At 37.6% G+C, this 22262-nt stretch overlaps 1 protein-coding gene across 1 annotated transcript in view; it reads left to right on the forward strand.

The window, feature by feature from the left end:
• Window positions 1–1913: 1913 nt before the first annotated feature.
• The window catches only part of PFDN1 (prefoldin subunit 1), a 51198-nt gene continuing 30849 nt past the window's right edge, over window positions 1914–22262 (forward strand). Inside the window, exons 1-3 of the mRNA XM_084885123.1 lie at window positions 1914–2029; window positions 4297–4463; window positions 21138–21222. Coding sequence (XP_084741249.1) covers window positions 1997–2029; window positions 4297–4463; window positions 21138–21222 — 285 coding nt within the window. The 5' untranslated portion in view covers window positions 1914–1996. The remainder of the gene's footprint in view (window positions 2030–4296; window positions 4464–21137; window positions 21223–22262) is intronic.

Raw genomic sequence — 22262 nt, forward strand, 5'->3', positions numbered from 1 at the left:
ATAAATAAATGTATCGAGCATGGGTAAGGCAGAGCTGAGGGATAATAGGAGATCACCTTTCTAAGTTTTCATAGCTTATTAAACCTGAGAAATAGTATATTCCTACATAGTGAAGCCTTCAGTGTGAAGTCTGTTTTGTTTTTTTTTTTTCCTATGAAATAATAGAAGCAAGCACATTCTGGTTATTCTCTAGGCAAGTGTCCAAGTACTATTGCAAGGCTTTCATAGATAATTTTTTTTTTCCATTTTAGAAGCTCTAGAGAGAAAAAGGAAATAATTTCATTTTGAAGACCTAAATGAAAAGGAGATATGGCCCTAACCGCTTTGGCTCAGTGGGTGGAGTGTTGGCCTGTGGACTGAAGGGTCCCAGGTTCGATTTTGGTCAAGGGCATGTACCTTGGTTTTGGGCACACCCAGTAGGGGGTGTGCAGGAGGCAGCTGATGGATGTTTCTAACTCTCTATCCCTCTCTTTTCCTCTTTGTAAAAAATCAATAAAATATACATTTTTTAAAAGGAGATATGGAAAAAGTAATATAGTGGCTTCCAGTCCATAAATGTATATCACATTCTACCAACTTTATGGTCAGAGAAAGTTTTATTTTCCCCCAAATATGCTTCTCTCATGTGTTATCAAAAATTAATGTAAGAACTGGTCTGGAACCAAGAATCTCATAGGGTTTTGGTAGATGTGAATGTGAACCTAACCTTGGGATGTTTACACAGCCCAGGACATGATAGACACTGAAGATAGGTTTTTAGACAAAAATTTAGGTCATATGAGAAAATCAACTGTCACAAGAAAGAATAGCAAATGCTCCCAGAGGAAGAATTCACAGCCAAAACACCTCAGGTGATAACCCTGTTATGTCAATATTATTATTCTAAAATTATTATTATTTTTTAAAATATATTTTATTGATTTTTTTTTACAGAGAGGAAAGGAGAGATAGAGAGCTAGAAACATCGATGAGAGAGAAACATCGACCAGCTGCCTCCTGCACACCCCCCACTGGGGATGTGCCCGCAACCAATGTACATGCCCTTGACTGGAATCAAACCTGGGGCCTTTCAGTCCACAGGCTGACACTCTATCCACTGAGCCAAACCGGTTTTGGCTGTTATTCTAAAATTAAAAGAGAAGAAAAACTCTACTGCCACACAGTAAATGGAACCAGACAGACTTATGGTTAAGGTAGACCAAACCTTCAATCCAGATCTGGCTGGTTCCAAATTTCCGTCCTTTACCCTCCCTCATAAGTTTTTAGAGTAGGTAAAATATCCATTTCTTCCATTTTCAAAAGTCCAATTTCTATCTATCCTTCTTGTTCAAATGTTGGCCGTTTACAGCCAATTCTCTAAAGATGGTCTGCAGATGACTTGCATCAGGTCATAAAGGCTGTTTGCAAAAGTGTGAGACTCTGGGCCCCAAACTCAAAGATTCTAAGTAAATAAGTTTGGGATAAGGACCAGGGAAAGAATATGTATATCTATTTAAACAAACTTATTTGGCCTCTCTTGAGAACCACTGTGCCAAAAGGTCTTTAGGAGAGGTCCGGAGAAATAACTCCTCCAGAAGAACACTCCAGTAGCATTCCGGTTTTCTCCAAACTGGCATACCTGAGGCGCAGGCTGACTTTTTTTTTCTTCTTTTCTCATCCCTGACAGCTGAATGACTGAAGAGGTTTGGCCTGATCTACATACATCTCAACTTAGTAGCACAAACTAAGCCATTTGCTAAAATGCTTAGAACCATACACGAAATCTGCATGTGGTGTTGTGTCTGGAAGGATGTGGAGAAGCAGGCCAGGCCTGGTAGGTCACATGGGGTACGCAGACTGAACCACAATCTGGGAAGAAAGGAAGAAGCCCGCCTAGCCCCACTCCTGCGGCGCAGGCGCAGAAGGAAGGAGGGAACTACTCAAACCTCCGCGGCGCGCCCTTCCCCCCCACACCTTCCGGCTTTGTCCACCGCGCAGGCGCAGAGAGTGAGCCAAGATGGCGGCGCCCGTGGACCTAGAGTTGAAGAAGGTAAAAAAGCGTCTTGAGGTGGCTGAGGCTTCTCTTTGGTAGCTAAGGGAACTGTGGACAAGAATATGGAGGAGAATTGAGTCTTGCGGGAGGAAAGAGGCCCCGGGGAACTGGGGGGCGATACCCCAGAATCCTCACGAGCGGGTCTCGTTAGGTTGGCGTGGGGGGCGAGCGGCTTTTGCTGGAGAAGAGGCGGCTGGGCTGGGTTTGGTTAAGTCTGGGGGGCGGATAACTGGCTTGTCCTGTCGTCCCTTGTTCCGGCCTGCGCTTTTAGGCCTCTTATTCCACCCCAAACTTAGGAAGGTTGCACTACGGTTCAGAGTCAGATATGCTCATGGCAATGCTCATCTCAGGGCTTTGGCTCCCCTCCCCCCACCGTTTTTGCAGGAGTTGTCGAGGGAAGAAGTCCCGTGAGGTTTTCTAAATAAAATTGATATCGGAAGAAATTAGGTTTACCTCTTCAATTGCTTATAAATGTATTGCCATCCAGAAACGTTTTCACCACCAGTTGTCAGGATTCTAACATCTCTACTGATCCCAAATCATATCATATTTTTGGGGAGGATGGGAGGAGTGTAGGAGGGGGATGGGGATTGAAAAGAATCCTAGGCTTCATCTACTTTAAACCTGTCCTTTTCTAGAAAAGAAAACGGGAGTTCCAGAAAGGTTGGGACTCAAATCCAGTATCCCCTGCCTTACTCCACACTTTTTGGCTATTAAGGTTCTTGAGAAAAAAACAAATTTTACTTAAAGACTGCCTTCTGGTCCATCTGTGCATAAGCAATAGGACAGCTGAAATAGCTGTAGATCCTAAACATTGAAGTTGTTACTGCTGTGAGGATTTACGTGTGTATCTTTTTGTCATTCTTGTTTTGAAACTTGTAAATTTGGCCCTTAGGTGGTATTCTCTTATGCTGTAGTAGCTCAGCTTTAGCAATATACTAATAGTTTCCTTAGCAAACTGTGTACCAATCAGGTAATACCTGTAATTTTGAATGCAAAACAAAATTCATTTTAAGAATGCTTAAAGCATCCTAAAAGTTTACCTTTTTTATTATGTTAAAGATTAAAATTTAAGCCAGGGTTTAGTAAAAGAGCTAGCAATAGCATACAGCTGTGAATAACTCACCTCCCAGTATTTGAATTTGTTGCTAAGAAACCTGTGGGCAATGAATGCAAACTAAGAAAATGATTTCAGCCTTAGGTTGGATAGTTTTGACAATCAAATTAACTAAAGACACGTTTAAAATTTTTTACTTCTAATAGAAATTATTATTATTATTATTGCCTGGAGACTAATAGGAAATTTCAGGCTCCCCTCTTCCTCCCAAATAAATATTTTGAAACCTTTCTAGTAGGTGAGAATCAAGTCAGAATAAAAGCTAAGTAGTAGCCTTTGCAATGTATCGCAGTCACAAATGTTATTAAGGCATAAATTTGACAGCTTGTGACAGTCATTCCAGGCACTTGAACAAGAGTATTCATGAACTGTGTTTATCTTTGAGTGAAGTGTACATAAGGGTCAAATTTGGCTTGGTCTATGCATATGAAGATCATAATGCAGTTCTAATACCAATGTGTTTTTTTCTTTCTCTTAAAAATACTTATATTCGGGATATTACTGTAGACAATAGAATAAAAAAATTCCTGAACTGGAGGTCAGCAGAAATGGATTTAAGTACCCGCCTTTCTTCCAGATAGCTGTTCAGTCCTTTGCAAGCCACTTAACTGTCACATTTACTTAATTTATAAACTGTTAGGATGAAACTGCCACCCTAACTCATAGGATTTGAGAGGAGTAAATGAGGTTTTTATTATATCCCTCATTGTTCTCATTTTATTGATATACCTATATTAATATTTGAAACAAATGTGGGAAAGTGCTTTGAAACGTAGTTGAGTAATACAAATGTAGGGAGTTGTTCCACTTATGGTTCTTGTTTTGGATCTCTGGGTTTCATCCTCTGACTTTTACATTTATTACTTTTATTACTCCTTGAGAGCACCTGCTACTTGGTATGGCCACTATATAATGTGCATTTATTTCTGCTTCAAAAAGATTCCATATTCTGAGGACAGGGTAAACTCAGTAGTTAACCTGGTGGCTTGACTGATTACAATTATGCTAACTTTGATTGCTGTTTGGTTTAGTAAATTTCACAGCTCTGCCTCTGGTTAGCATGCTTTATTTGAACATATTTTGGATTTGACTTAAATGTTTCCTATAAAATATTTCGCCTACTAAATCAAGGACTTGTTTTTATTAGGCCTTCACAGAGCTTCAAGCGAAAGTTATTGACACTCAACAGAAGGTGAAGCTTGCAGACATACAGATTGAACAGCTAAACAGAACGAAAAAGCATGCCCATCTTACAGATACAGAGATTATGACTTTGGTAGACGAGACTAACATGTATGAAGGTGTAGGAAGAATGTAAGTAAAATATATCCTTAAGGGGGTCATCTTGGGATATGTTTTGTCTGAAATCATAAAAGTTGTTCATTTTAAGACAGGTTAAAGTTTCACAGTAGCTCTAATACCTTATTTTTTAAAAATGATAAACTGAATCCCAGATAGATGTGTTGAATTTAATTTTCCCCCCTTCAAATTGTAAGAGTAAGTTTATTGCCGAAACCGGTTTGGCTCAGTGGATAGAGTGTTGGTCTGAGGACTGAAGGGTCCCAGGTTCGATTCCAGTCAAGGGCATGTACATTGGTTACGGGCACATCCCCGATAGGGGGTGTGCAGGAGGCAGCTGGTCGATGTTTCTCTTTCATTGATGTTTCTAATTCTCTATCCCTCTCCCTTCCTCTCTGTGAAAAATCAATAAAATATATTAAAAAAAGAAAAAGAGGAAGTTTATTTAGAAAATCATAGATGTAGAGAAGTGAGCTGTAGGAGAAATGGGCTCAGGAAACAAGATACAGAGGCAGAAGAAAGGCTCTTGATGCTTAGGAGAGAAAGGTGCCTGGGAGAGGGAAGGGAGAAACGGGGCCAGATGTGTTTAATTTTAGACTTTGAAGTACATTTCTGAAATATTTCCCTCCTCTCTCTACATTGGATGCTTAAAAGTGTGTAACTTCATTGATAAAAATATGGTTTGTCATGAAAAGATGTTCATAGTATTTTTGTGTGTGAAGATTTATTTAAGTAGTTGTAGTTTTAACTTCCCCTCCCCTACCTAATTTGTGAGGAGTCATGCAAATCATCTTTTAGATGTCTGACCAGTGTCCTAAAATAAAAATATTAAGTTAAATATTCAGTTGTTATTTATATGCACTTGTTTTGTCATCCATGAGAAATCTAGTAAACAATTTATGTTTTGTTTGTTCTTATTGTTATGTGATTGACATCTAATAGCACTTCACTTTTTTCTTTTAAAACAAATATTACCTTTATGAGAGAGAGTAGATCTGTTCTCTGAGCAATAAGTAAGGAATGGAAATTGTTGTGGAATGGACCTTAACTGCAGGTCACATTCCATTACAATGAGCTAAAAGGCGAGGACTGTTTGGGGGGGTTGGGATACAGGAGGAGGGCTCTTCTGGAATTTAGTCTTGACTGTTACTTAGTAAGTGGACCATTACTTTAAGTTTGGCGAGCTTTTAGTTGGAATGGAATTTGACCCCAGTCTTGGGATGACTTATTTTGTGATTGATTTGAAGGAAGCATCACATGTGTAACATTTAGCAGTGGCTTTGGAATGACATCATGAGAAGTAGACCCCGCTCCTGACTAGCTAATCCATATCTTTCTGGAAAAGAGATAGATTATGATAAACTGTTCATTAGATTTGCTTGATCAGAATAAATAATATGTCACAAATAAATTTTATCTCCGGAGTTCATATTTGTCATTTTAGCTTGTTTTAAGAGGAAGAGAATCCCAATTTGAGAGTTTATTATTGGGACACAAAAAAATTGGGTTGAGAACAAAGTAGTGTCCTTGAATATGTGTCTATGTAGTATGAAGTGAATTGTTGGCGTTCATGACAGGATAATTTTATCCTTAATGTGAATATCCTTAGATCTTAAAACAGTAATGCTAGCTTTTCTAGCATGGTTGTTAACATGTTGTCCTTGGATTTTACATCACTGTATTAGCCTGTTTGCAACAGCTAAAGAATCTTTTTCCAAAATAGAAAAACTCTTTGACTATCTTTGGCTTTTGAGTTACAATGAAGCTTTTATTTATTTATTTATTTTTTTAAAATATATTTTATTGATTTTTCACAGAGAGGAAGAGAGAGGGATAGAGAGTAAGAAACATCGATGAGAGAGAATCATCGATCAGCTGCCTCCTGCACACCCCCTACTGGGGATGTGCCTGCAACCAAGGTACATGCCCTTGACCGGAATCGAACCCGGGACCTTTCAGTCCGCAGGCCGACGTTCTATCCACTGAGCCAAACCGGTCCCGGCGAAGCTTTTATTTTTAATTAGAATAATTTCATTTATTAAACATTTTGCAGAAGTAATAAAAGAGTGTTGCTTTTTTTTTTTTTGCATACTGCCCAAAGTGCTACAAATAGATTGCATTCCACATAAAGAATCTTAGAGTTTGCCGAAACTGGTTTGGCTCAGTGGATAGAGCGTCGGTCTGTGGGCTGAAGGGTCCCAGGTTCGATTCTGGTCAAGGGCATGCACATTTGGTTGCAGGCACATCCCCAGTGGAGGTTGTGCAGGAGGCAGCTGGTCGATGTTTCTCTCTCATTGACATTTCTAGCTCTCTATTCCTCTCCCTTTCTCTCTGTAATAAAATCAATAAGATATATTAAAAAAAAATCTTAGAGTTTAAAGGTTGGGATATGAATTAGTTAATGGTAGGACAGTAATATTTCCAGAAGATTTGTTTTATATTATTTATGCTTTTAAAAAGAAATATGTAGTTTCAGCCGAAACCGGTTTGGCTCAGTGGATAGAGCGTCGGCCTGCGGACTGAAGGGTCCCGGGTTCGATTCCGGTCAAGGGCATGTACATTCGTTGCGGGCACATTCCCCTGAATGGGTTGTGCAGGAGGCAGCTGATCGATGATTCTCTCTCATCAGAGAGAGTGTTTCTAGCTCTCTATCCCTCTCCATTCCTCTCTGTAAAAAATTCAATAAAAAATATATGAAAAAAAAAAAAAAAAAAAAAAAAAGAAATATGTAGTTTCAAATGTTTGGATAAAGTGGAACTCCTATATGGTTTCAGACATTGGTTTTAAATTTGACTTTCATGCCTTCTGCATCTCACTGGGAGTGTGCACTTGACCCTGCATTGTAGGGGCATGTAAGGTGACTAGTGTTTGTTGGTTGGCTAGAATATTAGTGCCCTCAGGAGGAAAAGACTTGCTGAGTATTAGTCTGGTCATGAGGACGTTCTCTTTCTTGATGCTAAACCTGAAATATCTATTTCTGAATTTATAGTCTTGGGTAATCTTGAGTATCATTGTGATTCATTTATTTAATTCTAGTTTTTACCTTACGTTGTCTTATCTTTTGCTTTTTGGGTATTATTTGGGAATTCTGAATAGAATACTAATTTTTCTCAAATTGTTTTGAAATCATGGATTCCAAAATCTAAAACACTAATTTTTTTGTTTTGTTTTAGAACCTGCAGTAGATTTTTGCCATCGCTGAAATTCAGGCCTCATGAATCTTTTCTAGACGATTGCAATAGCATATTAACTGTTCTTTATGCCTTTCTTCTATCTGTCCAAATGCGTTGTTTACACATCTGCCAGAATTGATCACGCCAGTATTCTTCATAAAATCCTTTGTTCATCCTCTCTTGTCCACAGATAAAATTTAAACTCCTTAGCCTAGCATCATAGTCATTCATAATCTGTTCTTTATTTATCCTTCTAGTCTCAAGTCCCACCATTTTCTATTCTTAGGCTCAGGATAGCTCATAAATTTCATCACATGGACCTCATTCCTTCCATTGGTTTTGGTTTATCTGTTGAGAAGGAGTTTGAGTCTCATATAGACTTTAAACATGTTTTAATTGATTAGTGATGCCTGTCATGTAGTAGCATCTGAATCAGAAACTGTTATTCTTAGTCTTGCCACATGGGCTTCCTCACACATGCCATGTTTTGTGATTTCTTGTTTTTGCTCATTCTGTCCTTGGCCTTCGATACTCGACTTTCCCTTGTGAAATCCTTATCCTTTAAGATATAACTTAGATTTTCTGAAGATTTTTTCCTTTCTGGCAGACTTAATTACATATCTGGGGTGGTACCAGGGCTTTTGTTCCTATAACTACTTTAGAAAGCACACATACTACACAGAATGTTAGAGATTGTGATTTATTTTATTGATTGATTTAAAAAAAATGTTTTCACTAGTATTGATTTTAGAGAGCAAGGAAAGGAGAGGGAGAGAGCGATAGAAACATCAATGAGAGAGAAATAAGCCCACTAGCCTGGGTAAGTGCCTTGATGGGGAATTGAATCAGCCACCTCTTGGTGCATGGGTTGACTGCTGAACCATTGAGCCATACCTGCTGGGCTAATTGATTTTTATTGATTTCAGAGAGGAAGGGAGAGAGAGAGAGAAATATCAGTGATGAGAGAAATTGATTGGCCACTTCCTGCAACCCTGGCATATGCCCTAACTGGGAATTGAACTGTGACTTCCTGGTTCATAGGTCGATGCTCAACCACTGAGCTACACCGGCTAGTTTCCCCAACTAGATTGTCAGTTGTGTGAGACTATGTACATACATATTTATCTTTGTTTCTTTAGTTCTCAGCATAAGGTCTGGCACAAACTAGATGTTAAATGTGTGTTGATTTGAGTTGAATAAGATTCTTTTGCCTAAAATAACTGCATTTTCTTTTGGCTTTTTAGAAAGAATATATGTTTAGAAAGTGACAGATTTAGAATTAGAGTTTCTTATTGTTTTAATATTATGATTCACTAAAGATGAAATTATAAAAGTAACATTTTGACTAATGTCAGAGGAATTTTTAACAAAATTATGTCATTTGATCTGACAGGATTCATTATTAAATTGTTGAGAAAGTTGACTAATTCTAAATACCAGCCAGTTGCAGAGATATTGAGTCACAATTGACAATATAGAAAAATCCAAGCCTTTGAAACTAAACTGAGGGCAGTATAGCCCTTGGAGAATAAAGGCTATTCTATGCAGAACAATATCAATATAATTGTCTCTGTTTTACCTTTCTCATCTTCACATAGGATGAAAGCCATTTTTCTTTTTAGGGTATGTATTTAGTTTACCAAATCATTGCAAGCCCCGTGCCTTTCAAGTCACAAATATGGAGAATTTAGTAGAGTTAAATACCTGTTATATATGGCTATTTTGGATTTAAAACAAGGAAAATCAAGCTTGTAGAGTTAAGAGATGATGAATTGCTATACACTGTAAGCTCTGGGTATTTGTTGCTCAAAGCTATATTCCATCTAGTCTCTTGGCATGTTGCCAGCACATTTTCCTTCTGTTACTTCATATTCTTTGGAGAGGCTGTTATGTAGCCTGATACTACTACCACCAATTTCTAGTTTTACTCCTTAAGCTGTTTGTGAGCTGACCTCACCGGGCTGCTTTGAGAACTATGATGAAAGTTACAACTGTGGAATGATCTGTCTGAATAGTTGGAAGTGTTTGTCTTTGCATCTTTCTAGCATACAAGGAGGGAATCACATAAATACTAGATCTCAAATCAATGTTACCTGAATGTTTCTTGTATTTATTTTCTCAGGAATAAGAACCAGTTTCTAATGGTATATGGTAGTTTTCTTCTTTTGTACTTTGCATTGAAGTACAGTTTTAAAAAAATGAAAGAATTACATTTGAAAGTACACATAAATGACATTTAACCATGCTAGTGTTCGAAAAGATCATTAGGATAAATGTCAAACTTATTTTTATTAACAATAGGTATAAACCTGACCCTGATTTGATGTTAGGTCTGTTATCCTATTATTCTAATCTCCTTTTGCTTGAGGGTTACATAAATAACATTTCTTCTTTTCAAAAGAGACAAATTAAGCTTTTTTTTTTTTTTTTTTTTTTTAAATATGGGAGGAACTTGAGTAGATTAGCCTTTGAAAAGAATGATTAGTGTCTTTTTAAAACTTGGACCTAACCAGAAATAACTTTGTGCCATATTTAAACTAATTTAGAGGTATGCCACCATTCTGTGGGTATTTTTTTACATTTAAGGAACTAAGAATGAACAATGGTATAAATCTACCAACTAGATAAGTGTCTAGCAATGCAGAAATTGCTGTTTGGGAGCAGTGTTGCTATTTCTACTTGTTGAAGTAATTTGATGGTTGATCTCTAATGGTTAAAAGATCCAGAAGTGTTAAGACTTAAGATAAATGTGGCACAGGTAGAAAGTGAAAACAGTAGTTTTATTCCTGATTGGTAATGAATATAAAAAAATATGTAAATAGTTGAGGTAACTTTTCAACTAATTAGGATGCAGAAATCTGAACTGTCCATGACAGGTTGGTTGAACTGCTTTGTTTCAAATGTTATGCTGGTTTTGTAGTGATTTCAATTGTAAGTTTGGATGTTGACCTGTAATTTGAACCATGACATTTGATAAAACCGGGATGAAATTTTTGCAGTTTCTCTAAATTTAGTTATATTAAATATTAATAGAAAGGGATAGAGTCATGCAGCCTCAAGTTTTGCAACTGTTTTACAAATTTCGTGTAGCTGTAGAGTTGGTATTCCAATTAATTTGAGATAGTTTTAAATCTGAAGAAGTAGTTGTATTATATTTGATTCCTAAAAGATTAAGAAATAAACTGTAAATCATGGTGTAGTAAATGTTGTTGAAAAATAGTGTTGGTATTATAGTAAAAATAGTTTTTATTGTTCTCACTGGAATCATGTTTGATTATTTTTAGAGCTTACTAGAGGAGAAAAAAATAATGTGTAGGTTACTTTTGGTGTGAGAGCACATTTTAAATTCGTAAGCTCTTTCTATGCTCTCTTTAAAGGTGTTAATCTGTGTTTTAGAGTAGAGAAAATATAAGCAAAGATAAAATAATTTTCAAATGTAAGAAGGAATTTTTTAGTTCTTTTTTAGGTTTTATTTTGAAGGAAGAGGAGTTCTTGATGTTGAGCTGCCTTTACTAATAGACTATGACCCACCCTTCATGTGCTTTTATACAGAGCCATTTAGAGTCATGGCTTTCATTGCTCAGAGTTTGAAGGGGAAAAAAACACAACTTTTCCTGTTGAGCAAGGAAAAATGACTTCAGTTTTGTTGATGTTGAGCATGTATATACCCCAGACGGGTGCACTCTCCTCTTCCGCAGACGTGGTACTCTAGGGAGAGGAGATTGTTGAGCAATATTCTTAATTTCCCTAAGTGTCAGTGATCTAAAACTTGGTGTTCATTACAACTCTGCTGTGCCGCCGTGTGGAATGACATCACTGTTTTTATCCAAGGGAAGCTAACCAACATTTGCGTAGGAATTACATAGCCATGTTTCTTTTGCAGATACTTTAAATAATCCCTTCCCTTCTTCCCCTCCCATGTCCTCCAGGGTGCAAACAATCTCTGAAACACGGGAAAGTTAGTTTTGAAAGGTTATACTAATTAGAAGTCTATTGTACAAAAGGACAAAGCAGGTTGTTATTCTTATCTTGGGATGTACAGACATGCTACAATTTTTTATTTAATGTGTCCTTGTAGGTTACTTATTTTAGGCCTAAACTTGTTTTTAAAAAAGGTAAACGTAATTGATTCATTTAGTTACTTGGAGGACTTTGCTTCTGCATTTCCTGATATCATAAGGCCTGAACTTTTTTTTTTTAAACTGACAAAGGATTAAGCAAAATCTCCCTTTTGTTGCATGAAAGTAGCAATTCTTCAGCAACACAAGAGGATACTACAGTGTTTCTTGGTGATAAGCAAGAATGAATGTAGTAAACTGATGGAAGAGTGAAAAGTACCATTACCTTTGTTGTTCTATGTAAATAAAAATAAAGGCAGCAATAATTTTGAGCTTTGCTACTTTGTCATTGGAGAATTATGTACTGTAACGGTCTTAGCGCTAGCTGAATTTTTCTGAAATGAAAAATGGTAAATTTTAAGCTGTACCAAGAATTTTCTGATTTTTAGCTGCTAATTTTCTTAAAGTGGCAGATTTAAGAACAAATTGCTATCTAATCTGTTTGAGAGAGGAGTGAAGTGTTCATGTCAAGGAATATATCTGCTTAGTGAAACTGCCAAAAAGCTCAGAAAAAATATTTTGACCTAGAAGGTTTGAGTCAGTCTATATATAAGAACACACACTTGATAATGACTTATTTTAGTTTTCTTTTCTTACATTAGGAATTGCTGTGAACTGCAAATGTTCTTTGCCCAGATGGAATAACTAGGATTGCAGTGTGTTGCACGCACCGTTAGTGCCTGTGGCTTTGTGAAGAATGTGAGCTCAATTTGTTTTTAGAATTTAAGTTTGAATGGACCTGCCTGGGAGAATATTTCATTCTCCTGGCCAGGAACTCTCATTACCAACTCTTGTTCTCATGAAAATGGATTGCGTACCTTGAAATGGACCAGATTAGCTGGAGACGCTATTCCTTTGGCTTTGAAAGAGGACTTGAAATGTTCTCATATCAAAATTTTCGCAGCAGCAGGAGCCCAGTATTAAAAGTGCATCTTTAAATAGATAAGAACATGACTGCCGTAAGCTGAGCCTTTCACATTGTTTAGCTCGGGGCAAAAAGATTTGGACCACAATCTGCATCCTGTATGTGTGTGTTGGATCGAATCTTTTGCATTTGTGCCAAATATATTTATCTTTCTCTGTGACTTTCTACATCTGTATGAGGAGTCTTCTGTTTGTGTCCTTCAGTAGTCATTATGTAGTAATCTTTTACTATCCAAGGGTTATATTTTATTGTGTTACATTTTAACCTACTAGTGAAATAAAGATCACATCTCTGGAAAAAGTTGTAGCACAGCTTGATGCTCAAATGTGGAAGTGTTCGGGGTTTGATGAGGCCAGAGTAAAAGTGGTAAACATCAGAGGTGATTATTTACTAGAATACTTAGAATACCAAATAGTGACCAAAAATAAGCATCATGTTTAAAATAGGTTAACATACTACTGCTTCCATTTCAGGAGTAACAGATTTAAAAATACACAGGATTTTTAATTAGTACAGATTGAACCTAGCAGTGTGAGTTACTCATTCAGAACAAAGAATGTTTACATGGGATTGTGTTCCTGACGGGAATAAAGACAGGGGATTCGCAGTCCTCATCTCATTTGACCTGTCGGTAGTGTTTAGTCCTGTGATCTTTCCTCCTTGAAGCACTTGGCTTCCATGACATCACCTTTTGATTTTCCTTCTATTTCACTGGCCAGTCCTATTCACTCTCCTTGTTCTGTTTTCTTTTCTTTCCCATTTCCAGATATTAGATTGATTTTGGACTGAGCCTTTGGATTTTTTCTGTTCTCTTTATCTGTACTTGGTTTATTAGGGACCTCATCCAGGCTTCTCTCTTTAAATGCCTTTTTATGTACTGACAACTCCTCAGATTTTTGTCTTTAGTCCCCTCCCCTAAACTCCAAACTTGTATATCCACCTGCCTGCTTTACATTTCCTTTTGATGCTCTAACATGCTTCTTAAAAATAACTTGACTTAAATAAAATTGTCACTGTTTACAAATAAATGAGTTAGGCCCTGGCCATGTGACTCTGTTGAGTATTGTTCTAATGCTCCTAAGGGTTGCTGGTTCGGATTGCCAGTCAAGACATAAGCCCGGTTTGCAGGTTTAAGACCCTGTCCTGGTGTATGTGGGAGGCATCTGATCCATGCTTTTCTCTCACTTCAGTGTCTCTCCCCCCCCCCCCCCTTGCTTCCTCTCTTTAAAAATCAATAAGTGAAGTATAAACATACTCTCAAAAAATGAAAGAAAAGTACAGTCGGATGAGTTCTGGCAAATGTAACAATATAGAACATTTTTTGTCACCCTAAAAAGTCCCTTGCTTCTTCCAAGTCAATTCTCTCCTCTCCCAAATCCTGTTGTAAGCAACTGATAATTTGATTTCTATCACTGTTGATTAATTTTGACTATTTTAGAATTTCATATAGACTATATATTAATGGAATCATTATAGTATATACTCTTTTGTTTTTCTCTCATTAAGCATAATTTATCCATGTTGTGTATATCAGGCCTTCTCACTGTAGGTAGAGCTTCAATTCCATTTATTTCAGTACCCTTGCTTCTGCCCCCCTTTTTTTCTGCTTACTAGCTTCAACTTCAAGTTAGGTGAAGGATTTCATTATGAGGTGACGACATCCAGAATTAGGAAGTACCATGTTTTCTGTGTCATTTTTGTTTGGGTCAAAGAAATGTTTCCGGCCGAAACCGGTTTGGCTCAATGGATGGAGCGTCTGCTTGGGGACTGAAAGGTCCTGGGTTCGATTCCGGTCAAGGGCATGTACCTTGGTTGCGGGCATATCCCCAGTAGGGGGTGTGCAAGAGGCAGCTGATCGATGACTCTCTCTCATCGATGTTTCTAACTCTCTATCCCTCTCCCTTCCTCTCTGTATAAAATCAATAAAAAAAAAATATATATTAAAAAAAAAAAGAAAGAAAAAAAAAGAAATGTTTCCGGAAGTCTCCAAAAGGTGACCTTTCACATTTCAGGACAGGAACTGGACCACATACTTGGGTTTATGCCTTGGGGGATGGGATTGCCATGATTGGGAAAGACCAGTCAAGATTTACCCCAGAATTCACTTCCCTGAGTCACTTGGGAAAGTGAAGGGTACACAAACAAAATTGGGGCTCTATTAACAAGGAAGACTGGATATGGAGTTGCTAATCATTAGTGTCTGCTAAAAATTATCCACAGCAATCAATACAGCGACCAACAGTTGAAGGGTGGCTACATGAAAACTGTTGGTAATATATTTAGAGTGAATTAGGGAGAGTTTAATGAGGGAGTATAGGTAGGGAGCTATTGAAGTAAGTCAGTTGTGTATAAAAAGGACATACATTAAGGAATGCAGAGGAAGTCAGTGTGGGAATGTAGGGGACGAGGAGGATACCTGTAGTTTTGGAACTTAGATGAGTGGGAAAGTGGTGATATCATTGGTAGAAGTTGAAGTTGAGATGGGGAAACTGCTTGATAGGGAATATTGGTATCTACACTAATGAAAGAGTGAGATGCAAATTGACCATGCCTTCACGATGCCCTCTAGTCAGTCAGGAGAGAGTATGCAAATCACTCCATACTCTGGTGCTGATGGGGGAGGGGGGCAGGTGTTCTGCAACTCCCCCCAGCCTCCGGGCCTCTGGGCAGCATGGGAAGGCGGAAAGGTGGCTCCGGCCACCGCGAAGGCCAAGGGGAGGAAGGCCTGTTCTTGCACGAATCTTCGTGCATCGGGCCTCTAGTGGATAGATAAAATGAGTTAAAATGGGGACATGTTGAATTAGAGGAGATGTGGAACTTAAAAGTAATAGGGTTGGTACTATTCTGAGGGTCATTAGTCAGGTTGAAGCCTTGAAAATAGATGAGTTCTTGGGGGGACTTTGCGTGGAGATAGCTTAGCTGAGAGCCTTGCATAATGTTTGCAATGGGAGCCCTGGAAGAAAGAAGGCAGGCTGGGTTTAAGACTTAACAGTGCTGTGGTTGAGGTATTCCTGGACGGCTCCCTGAGTCAGTGGGAGAGGACTGTCCCCAGCCTCCATCTTTGTCTTCTCATATATTATAAATGAATTTATACGAGAGACCTTGGCTGTTGTGAAAAGCCAGTTTATTAAAGCAATTAAAGCATGTACCTTTATTGGAAAAGCAAAGCAAGTAGCCCTGTTTACATCTGGCTTATGGAGCGCAGGCGGGCTTCCCCTACTCGCTTGATCTCGCCCCCAACTGCCCACCCACCCCTGCTTGCCTGAGCACCCCAACTGCCCCTGCCTCTGCCCCCACCACCATGGCTTTGTCCAGAAGGAAGTCGGACGTCCAGAAGATGTCCAGTTGACCCGATCTAATTAGCATATTATCCTTTTATTAGTATAGATTTTATATCCTGTTTTTGTGCCTGTGTGGTCTCTAGAATTCAGCAGAAACTCTCGGGTTTCTCAAGAAGGGGAATTTATTGCTTTCTTACCTTCCAGAATTCCTGATTTCACTATGTTTTGGGTCTTTGTAGAATCTTCATCTGTATGTGTTCAGTAGAATGTTTAAAATGATTTTTTTGGCTTTGTTTTTAATTAGGAAGGGTATTCAGGGTATCTACTCTGCATTATGCCATAAAAAGAGGTTTCTACTCATTTAGCATCCCACAGTATAGATATACCATAATTTGTTAATTGTTTCCTTACTAAGGGATTTAGGTTTCTTCCTCCCTTTTGTTAAAAATGATGACGTAAAATTTTTTTGCATGTACAATAGTTCTTTGTGCACATGCAAGTAGTTTTCATTGCCCATGGAATGAGGCAAAGAATCAGGATAAGTTCATTCTTCTTCAGCTTTTTCTGTGCCACTTAATTTGTGGATGCCCTAAGTGCTGTTCAGAATATGTTTTCAGATGTCCTCTAAAAATGTCCCACTCAAACAAAAGGCTTTATCATTATCCTATTGTTGTCTCTGAATAGTGTATGTCTACTTTGAAAGGTACCCAAAAACATTGCCGCTGATCCTGGACTGTGTTTTGGGTTCATGAGCAAAGTGGAAGTCAGGTACCAATCTGTGGCACAATGCAGAACACGGCCTCTCATGTTTCTCAAACAGAATCAAAGGCCACATAAAATTATGTTTTTTGGATGGCTGAATTGCAAATAAGTGAGGAAATGAAACAGCAGGCTATAAGCCCTTAATAATTGACAGTGCAGGGCCACATGGCATTGGTTTCCAAAGTAGAGGCCTTTTACAAAGCAGTGACTCTGGCCTAGATTATGTCATCCTGAGTATTGTAAGCACATTCTGTGCATATCATTTGTCATATAAAAATAATTTCCCTCTTCATGGTTTATTTTTCCTTTATGGCACATTCTGAATTCCAGATTTTTTTTAATCTGCCATTTGGCTTTCCATAAACTATCAGGCAGGATCTTTGTGAGATTCTCTGTTTTGAGAAACTCTCTACATAATATTTATTTATGATATATGACTCATAATTATATTGTCATGATATATCCCTTGTCTTCAAAATGGCATCTGATAATTCAGTCCTTTTTAACAATAGACAAGATGTTTTCTAAAGCAGCGTTTGCCAACTGGGGCCTGAAAGGTTGGCAACTGCTGGTTTAAGGAAACCTTTGGAGCAGCGGTCACTAACCAGTGGTCCGTGAGGTCTGAAAGGATGGCGACCGCTGTTCTAAAGACTTTTTTTCGGAAATCCAAATGTTTCTTGGGGCTCTTTCCAAAAACTATGACATTTTTATTTATTTTTATCTATATCTATATCTATATATATCTATATATATATATATATATATATATATATATATATATATATATTTGTTTTTTAATCCTCACCTGAAGATATTTTTCCATGGTTTTTAGATAGAGTAAAAGGAAGTGTGTGTGTGTGTGTGTGTGTGTGTGTGTGTGTGTGTGTGTGTAGAATGAGAGAGAGAGAAGCATTGATATGAGAAAGACACATTGATTGGTTGCCTCCTGCACATGGCCCTACCAAGCCAGGGATCAAGTGTACAATTGAGGTATATATGCCTTGACTAGGAATTGAATCCACAACCTTTTGTTGTGCGGGCTGACTCTAAACACTAAGCAATCTGGCCAGGGCTCTTAGGCATTTTTAAATTTGAGGACTAATCCAAAATTCTCATATAATTTTTGTTTGAATTTTGACTATGTAATCACTCTTTAAGGTAGACATTTGCATTTACTCAATACTCATCCTTGTTTAAAACTTTAATTGCTCAGATGTCCTTAAGCTTATAGTAGATTGGCCGGCTTTGGTGACATCTCTCTGGCCTTTGAGGTTGGCACAGTCCAATATAGCTATCTCAGGGGTGTGTGGCCATGGAAAAACATGTTTTGGTTGTTGAGTGTTTTTGCTTTCTAATAATTTTATTTTCTGCTCAAGGGATTTAATATCTGTTCAGATAATTTATTTTTTAGGTCACATAAGTAAATGACTTGACCTCTAATCTTAGCTTTGGAAATTCCCCAGACACTAATAAAGATAATGTCCAATGACGTTTTATTTGAGAATACTACTCACTGGCCTGCAGTCAGTACTATTTAAAAATATGTATTTATTCTAAAAATGATTTCCTACCTGGCCAGTGTTCTCAAAGCATCAGCTTGCTCACCAAAGAGTTGTGGATTCAGTTCCTGATCAAGGCTAGTGCAGGAGTCAACTAATCGATACATCAATATTTCTTCTCCCTTCCTCCGTCCCTCCCTTAAAAACAATGAAAGGGATATCCTCGGGTGAGGTATAAAAAATAACAGAACAAAATAAAACAAAAGATTTTCATAGTTAAAATACTTTCTTAGAAAAATCATGCATGTAATGACCTGATTTGGTGACTATTGGGCCTAGATTTATAATACTTTTTACATGGTGTCATTGAGACTTAATACCATTCTAAACAACTCTTCTCTACAAATTCTGTACCAAGTGCAGATACTCTTCAACTTCAAATGGGGTATATCCTGATAAACCCATTCTAAGTTGAAAATGCATTTAATACATCTAACCTACTAAACATCATAGCTTAGTCTAGCCTACCCATGCTTAGCCCACAGATGGGCAAAGTCATCTAACACATAGTCTGTTTTATAATAAACTACTGAATATCTCATGTAATTTTTTTTATGTGTATGGCTTTCATGCTATTGTAAAGTTGAAATATCATACGTCAAACCATGATAAACATAATTATTTCTGAGAAAATATCCTATAGACTATAATCTTATAAAAAATAGCACTGTGTCTCTTGAACTAATAACATTTGGACACACAGGATTGTAGATTTTTTTTTTTTTTTTTTTTTACAAAGGATCAAGTTGCAACTGAAGACTAGTATGATCAGTTAAATTATCTGGACTTTCCACGTCAGGACACAGGCTTAATAATTAGTGGAGTAAAAACGAAGTTCAACGAACTGTATTAATGTATGCGCCAAGGTGTATTCATGAAGAAGAGGGGGTGTCTGGGCAAAGGGATAATTGCTGTTTTTGTTTGTTTTTATTTGTCTTATATCTATAATAGCAGACCCTCTTGCTAAGAATCTATCAAGAAAGTGTTGTTTTTGTGAGGTTGGTAGAGGAAACTGCATATTGCTACTTTAATATGTTTTCTTGTTTGGCATTTTATTAAGAAACTAGAGGCCCAGTGCATGAAATTCGTACATGGGGAGGGGGGTGTCCCTCAGCCCATCCTGCACCCTCTCTAATCTGGGACTCCTCCAGGGATGTCCAGTGGGATTGGCCTAAACAGGCAGTCACACACCCCTCTCACAACCCAGGACTGCTGGCTCTCAACTGCTCGCCTGCCTGCCTGCCTGCCTGCCGGCCCTAATATTAAGATGACCAGATCGTCCCGCTTTCGGCGGGACAGTCCAGATTTCTAACAGTTTTTCCCGCGTCCCACGGCGTTTTAAAAAAGTCCCAATTTTTGGAAAGAATCTTTCCAGCCAAAACCGGTTTAGCTCAATGGATAGAGCGTCGGCTTGGGGACTGAAGGGACCTGGGTTCAATTCCGGTCAAGGGCATGTACCTTGGTTATGGGCACATCCCCAGAAGTGGGTGTGCAAGAGGCAACTGATGGATGACTCTCTCTCATCGATGTTTCTAACTCTCTATCTCTCTCCCTTCCTCTCTGTACAAAATCAATAAAATATATTTAAAAAAAAAAAAAAAAGAATCTTTCCAATCTTTCCAAAAACTGGGACTCTTTAAAATGCTGCGGGATGCAGGGAAAAAATTGTTAGAAATTCTCACCTTACCCTAATTGCTTCTGTCTGCCAGCCTGATCACCCCCTAACCACTCCCCTGCAGGCCTGGTCCTCCCCAACTGCCCTCTCCGGCTGGCCTGGTCACTCCTAACTGCCCTCCCCTGCAGGCCTGGTCCCTCCCAACTGCCCTCCCCTGCTGGCTTGATCGCCCACAACTGCCCTTTCCTGCTGGCCATTTTGTGTGTTGGAGTGACTTTGCATATTACTCTTTTATTAGATAGGATGTCTATTCTATCTTAGAAACTCTTATGTACAAAGAGAAGAAACAGTTCACTTAATTAATTGCAATCTTTAATTGAAATTTGTTATAGCCTAGTTTTAGAACAATACTATAAGAGATTTGAGTAATTGAGGTTTTCCCTTAGTTCCAGTGGAAGGGAAGTATATATTTAAGTTCACTTACTTGAGGCTATAAAGTAATTTGTTCTTCCTTTCCCTACAGCAAGAATTATGAACATAAAATAAAGTCACAAAACAGATTCAGTGTTAATTTTAAAGCTTCCCCATATTTCCACCCTCATCTGTTGTAAATAATATGTCTGCCTGTAAAATGGAAAAAGTTGAAATTTTCCACTTGTGCATTTTGAGCTTTTCAGAGGTATTATACACTCTGGAAATAATAATAAAAGATACTAGGCTTTATACAGCACTTTTTGTGTTAGGAACTCATATAAACACTAATGCATTGATCCTAACACAGTACTTGATTGTGACTTTAAAAGGTCATGAGTTACTGCTGTTACAACAAAAAATAAAAGATCGGAGAGAGAGTTCTAATTCATAAATATTGTTTAAAAATATCTAGATAAAAGTTGATACAGATAACTGGAAAAATAAAACTTATGGGGGATTTTTATTGTTTGTTAACTTTTCTCTTAGCTTGTAATAGATTTTTATCCCTTTATGTTTTTTCCACTATGAATTTATTTGAATCTTGATTTAATTCCCTTCTTAGATAAGAAGGCAAAATTTACTTTTAAGCTTTTATTCCTTCTCTGCCACGAAGCCTTAAACCTGTGGTGATTTTTGGAGTTTGTCACATTAATGTAACAATGCATGTTATTAGTCCTAAATTGGGAGATATTCCTTTAGCTTTCTTAGTTTAATATTTGTTGATTTTGATGAATAAAGTGGTCATCATGTGGCTTAATCTTCAACTTTTTTGTGTTTTGTAGGTTTATTCTTCAGTCCAAGGAGGTAATTCACAATCAGCTGTTAGAGAAACAGAAAATAGCAGAAGAAAAAATTAAAGAATTGGAAGTAAGTTTTGAGTGAATGTTGACAGTAAGTAGCCAACTTTTAGAAAATAGTAATTATCTCATTGTGTCATATTAAATGTATGCCTGCTAAAGTCATGCCATTATTTCATTTTTTTTCTAATTGTGTTAGAGCTATGAAGCAGTCAAATTAATGGCAGTATATAAGAGACAAAAATGTCTCTAGAAACTAGGGAATTTTGAAGAAGATAGGATGTTATTCTGAGTGTATTTTCTCCTTTGCCTTTGAATGAATATATCTGTGTGTTTTTTTTTAAAAAAAATAACACAACATATTTAACCACTGCATATTGTACTGGTCAGGCATGAGCATGGCTAATGATAATATGAAAGGATCTTGATATACTAGTATGTCTCCTTTACACATTATAATTACTTTAACATAGTTTGGGTTCTAGACAAGGACCAATTATTAAGCTGTAATTAATTAACTATTTGAAGGATGTTGCTCCGATGAGGAAAACAAATTATTATTTTTTAGGTAGGGAAAAAGATTAGTATAGGTAAAAGTAACTGAGTAAATCTTTGGAAAATTGAAGTTTATTATTAAAATGTCCTTATACATTGACTTTTGATGAGATACTCTTCTTGGGCTTTGGTGAAAGGTGCATTCTGTTTATAGTAAAAGTTGGACTGGACAAAAAATGGGTTATTATTTCTTTGGGAACAAGATTTCCTGAGATGGGGTGGATACAGTGACTTCATAGGTCACTTTATCTAATTTGTGTGAGTACCCTTTGAGGCAGTGGTTCAGAATCTGACTCAGCCCTCTGCTGGATTGGTGAGACACCCCCTAGCCGCCTGGGGATTTCTCAGGGGCATTGACTTGGCGTGGCCTGGGTGGGCATGTAGTGTCTTAGGTTACTTAGCCTGGTTTTTGTTCGACTATTGTTGATAATTTAAACAAACTTGATAATAGTTTTGTAGTTTAGAAAGATGTATTATGAAAATAAAACAAGCAAAACCCCCACAAAAAACAGAAAAGAAAAAGCTGTTTCCTGCAATAATCAGATTGTTATTGTG

This window comes from Pipistrellus hanaki, assembly GCF_964339955.1.
Source record: "Pipistrellus hanaki genome assembly, chromosome: 5".
In the NCBI taxonomy this organism is placed as follows: domain Eukaryota; kingdom Metazoa; phylum Chordata; class Mammalia; order Chiroptera; family Vespertilionidae; genus Pipistrellus; species Pipistrellus hanaki.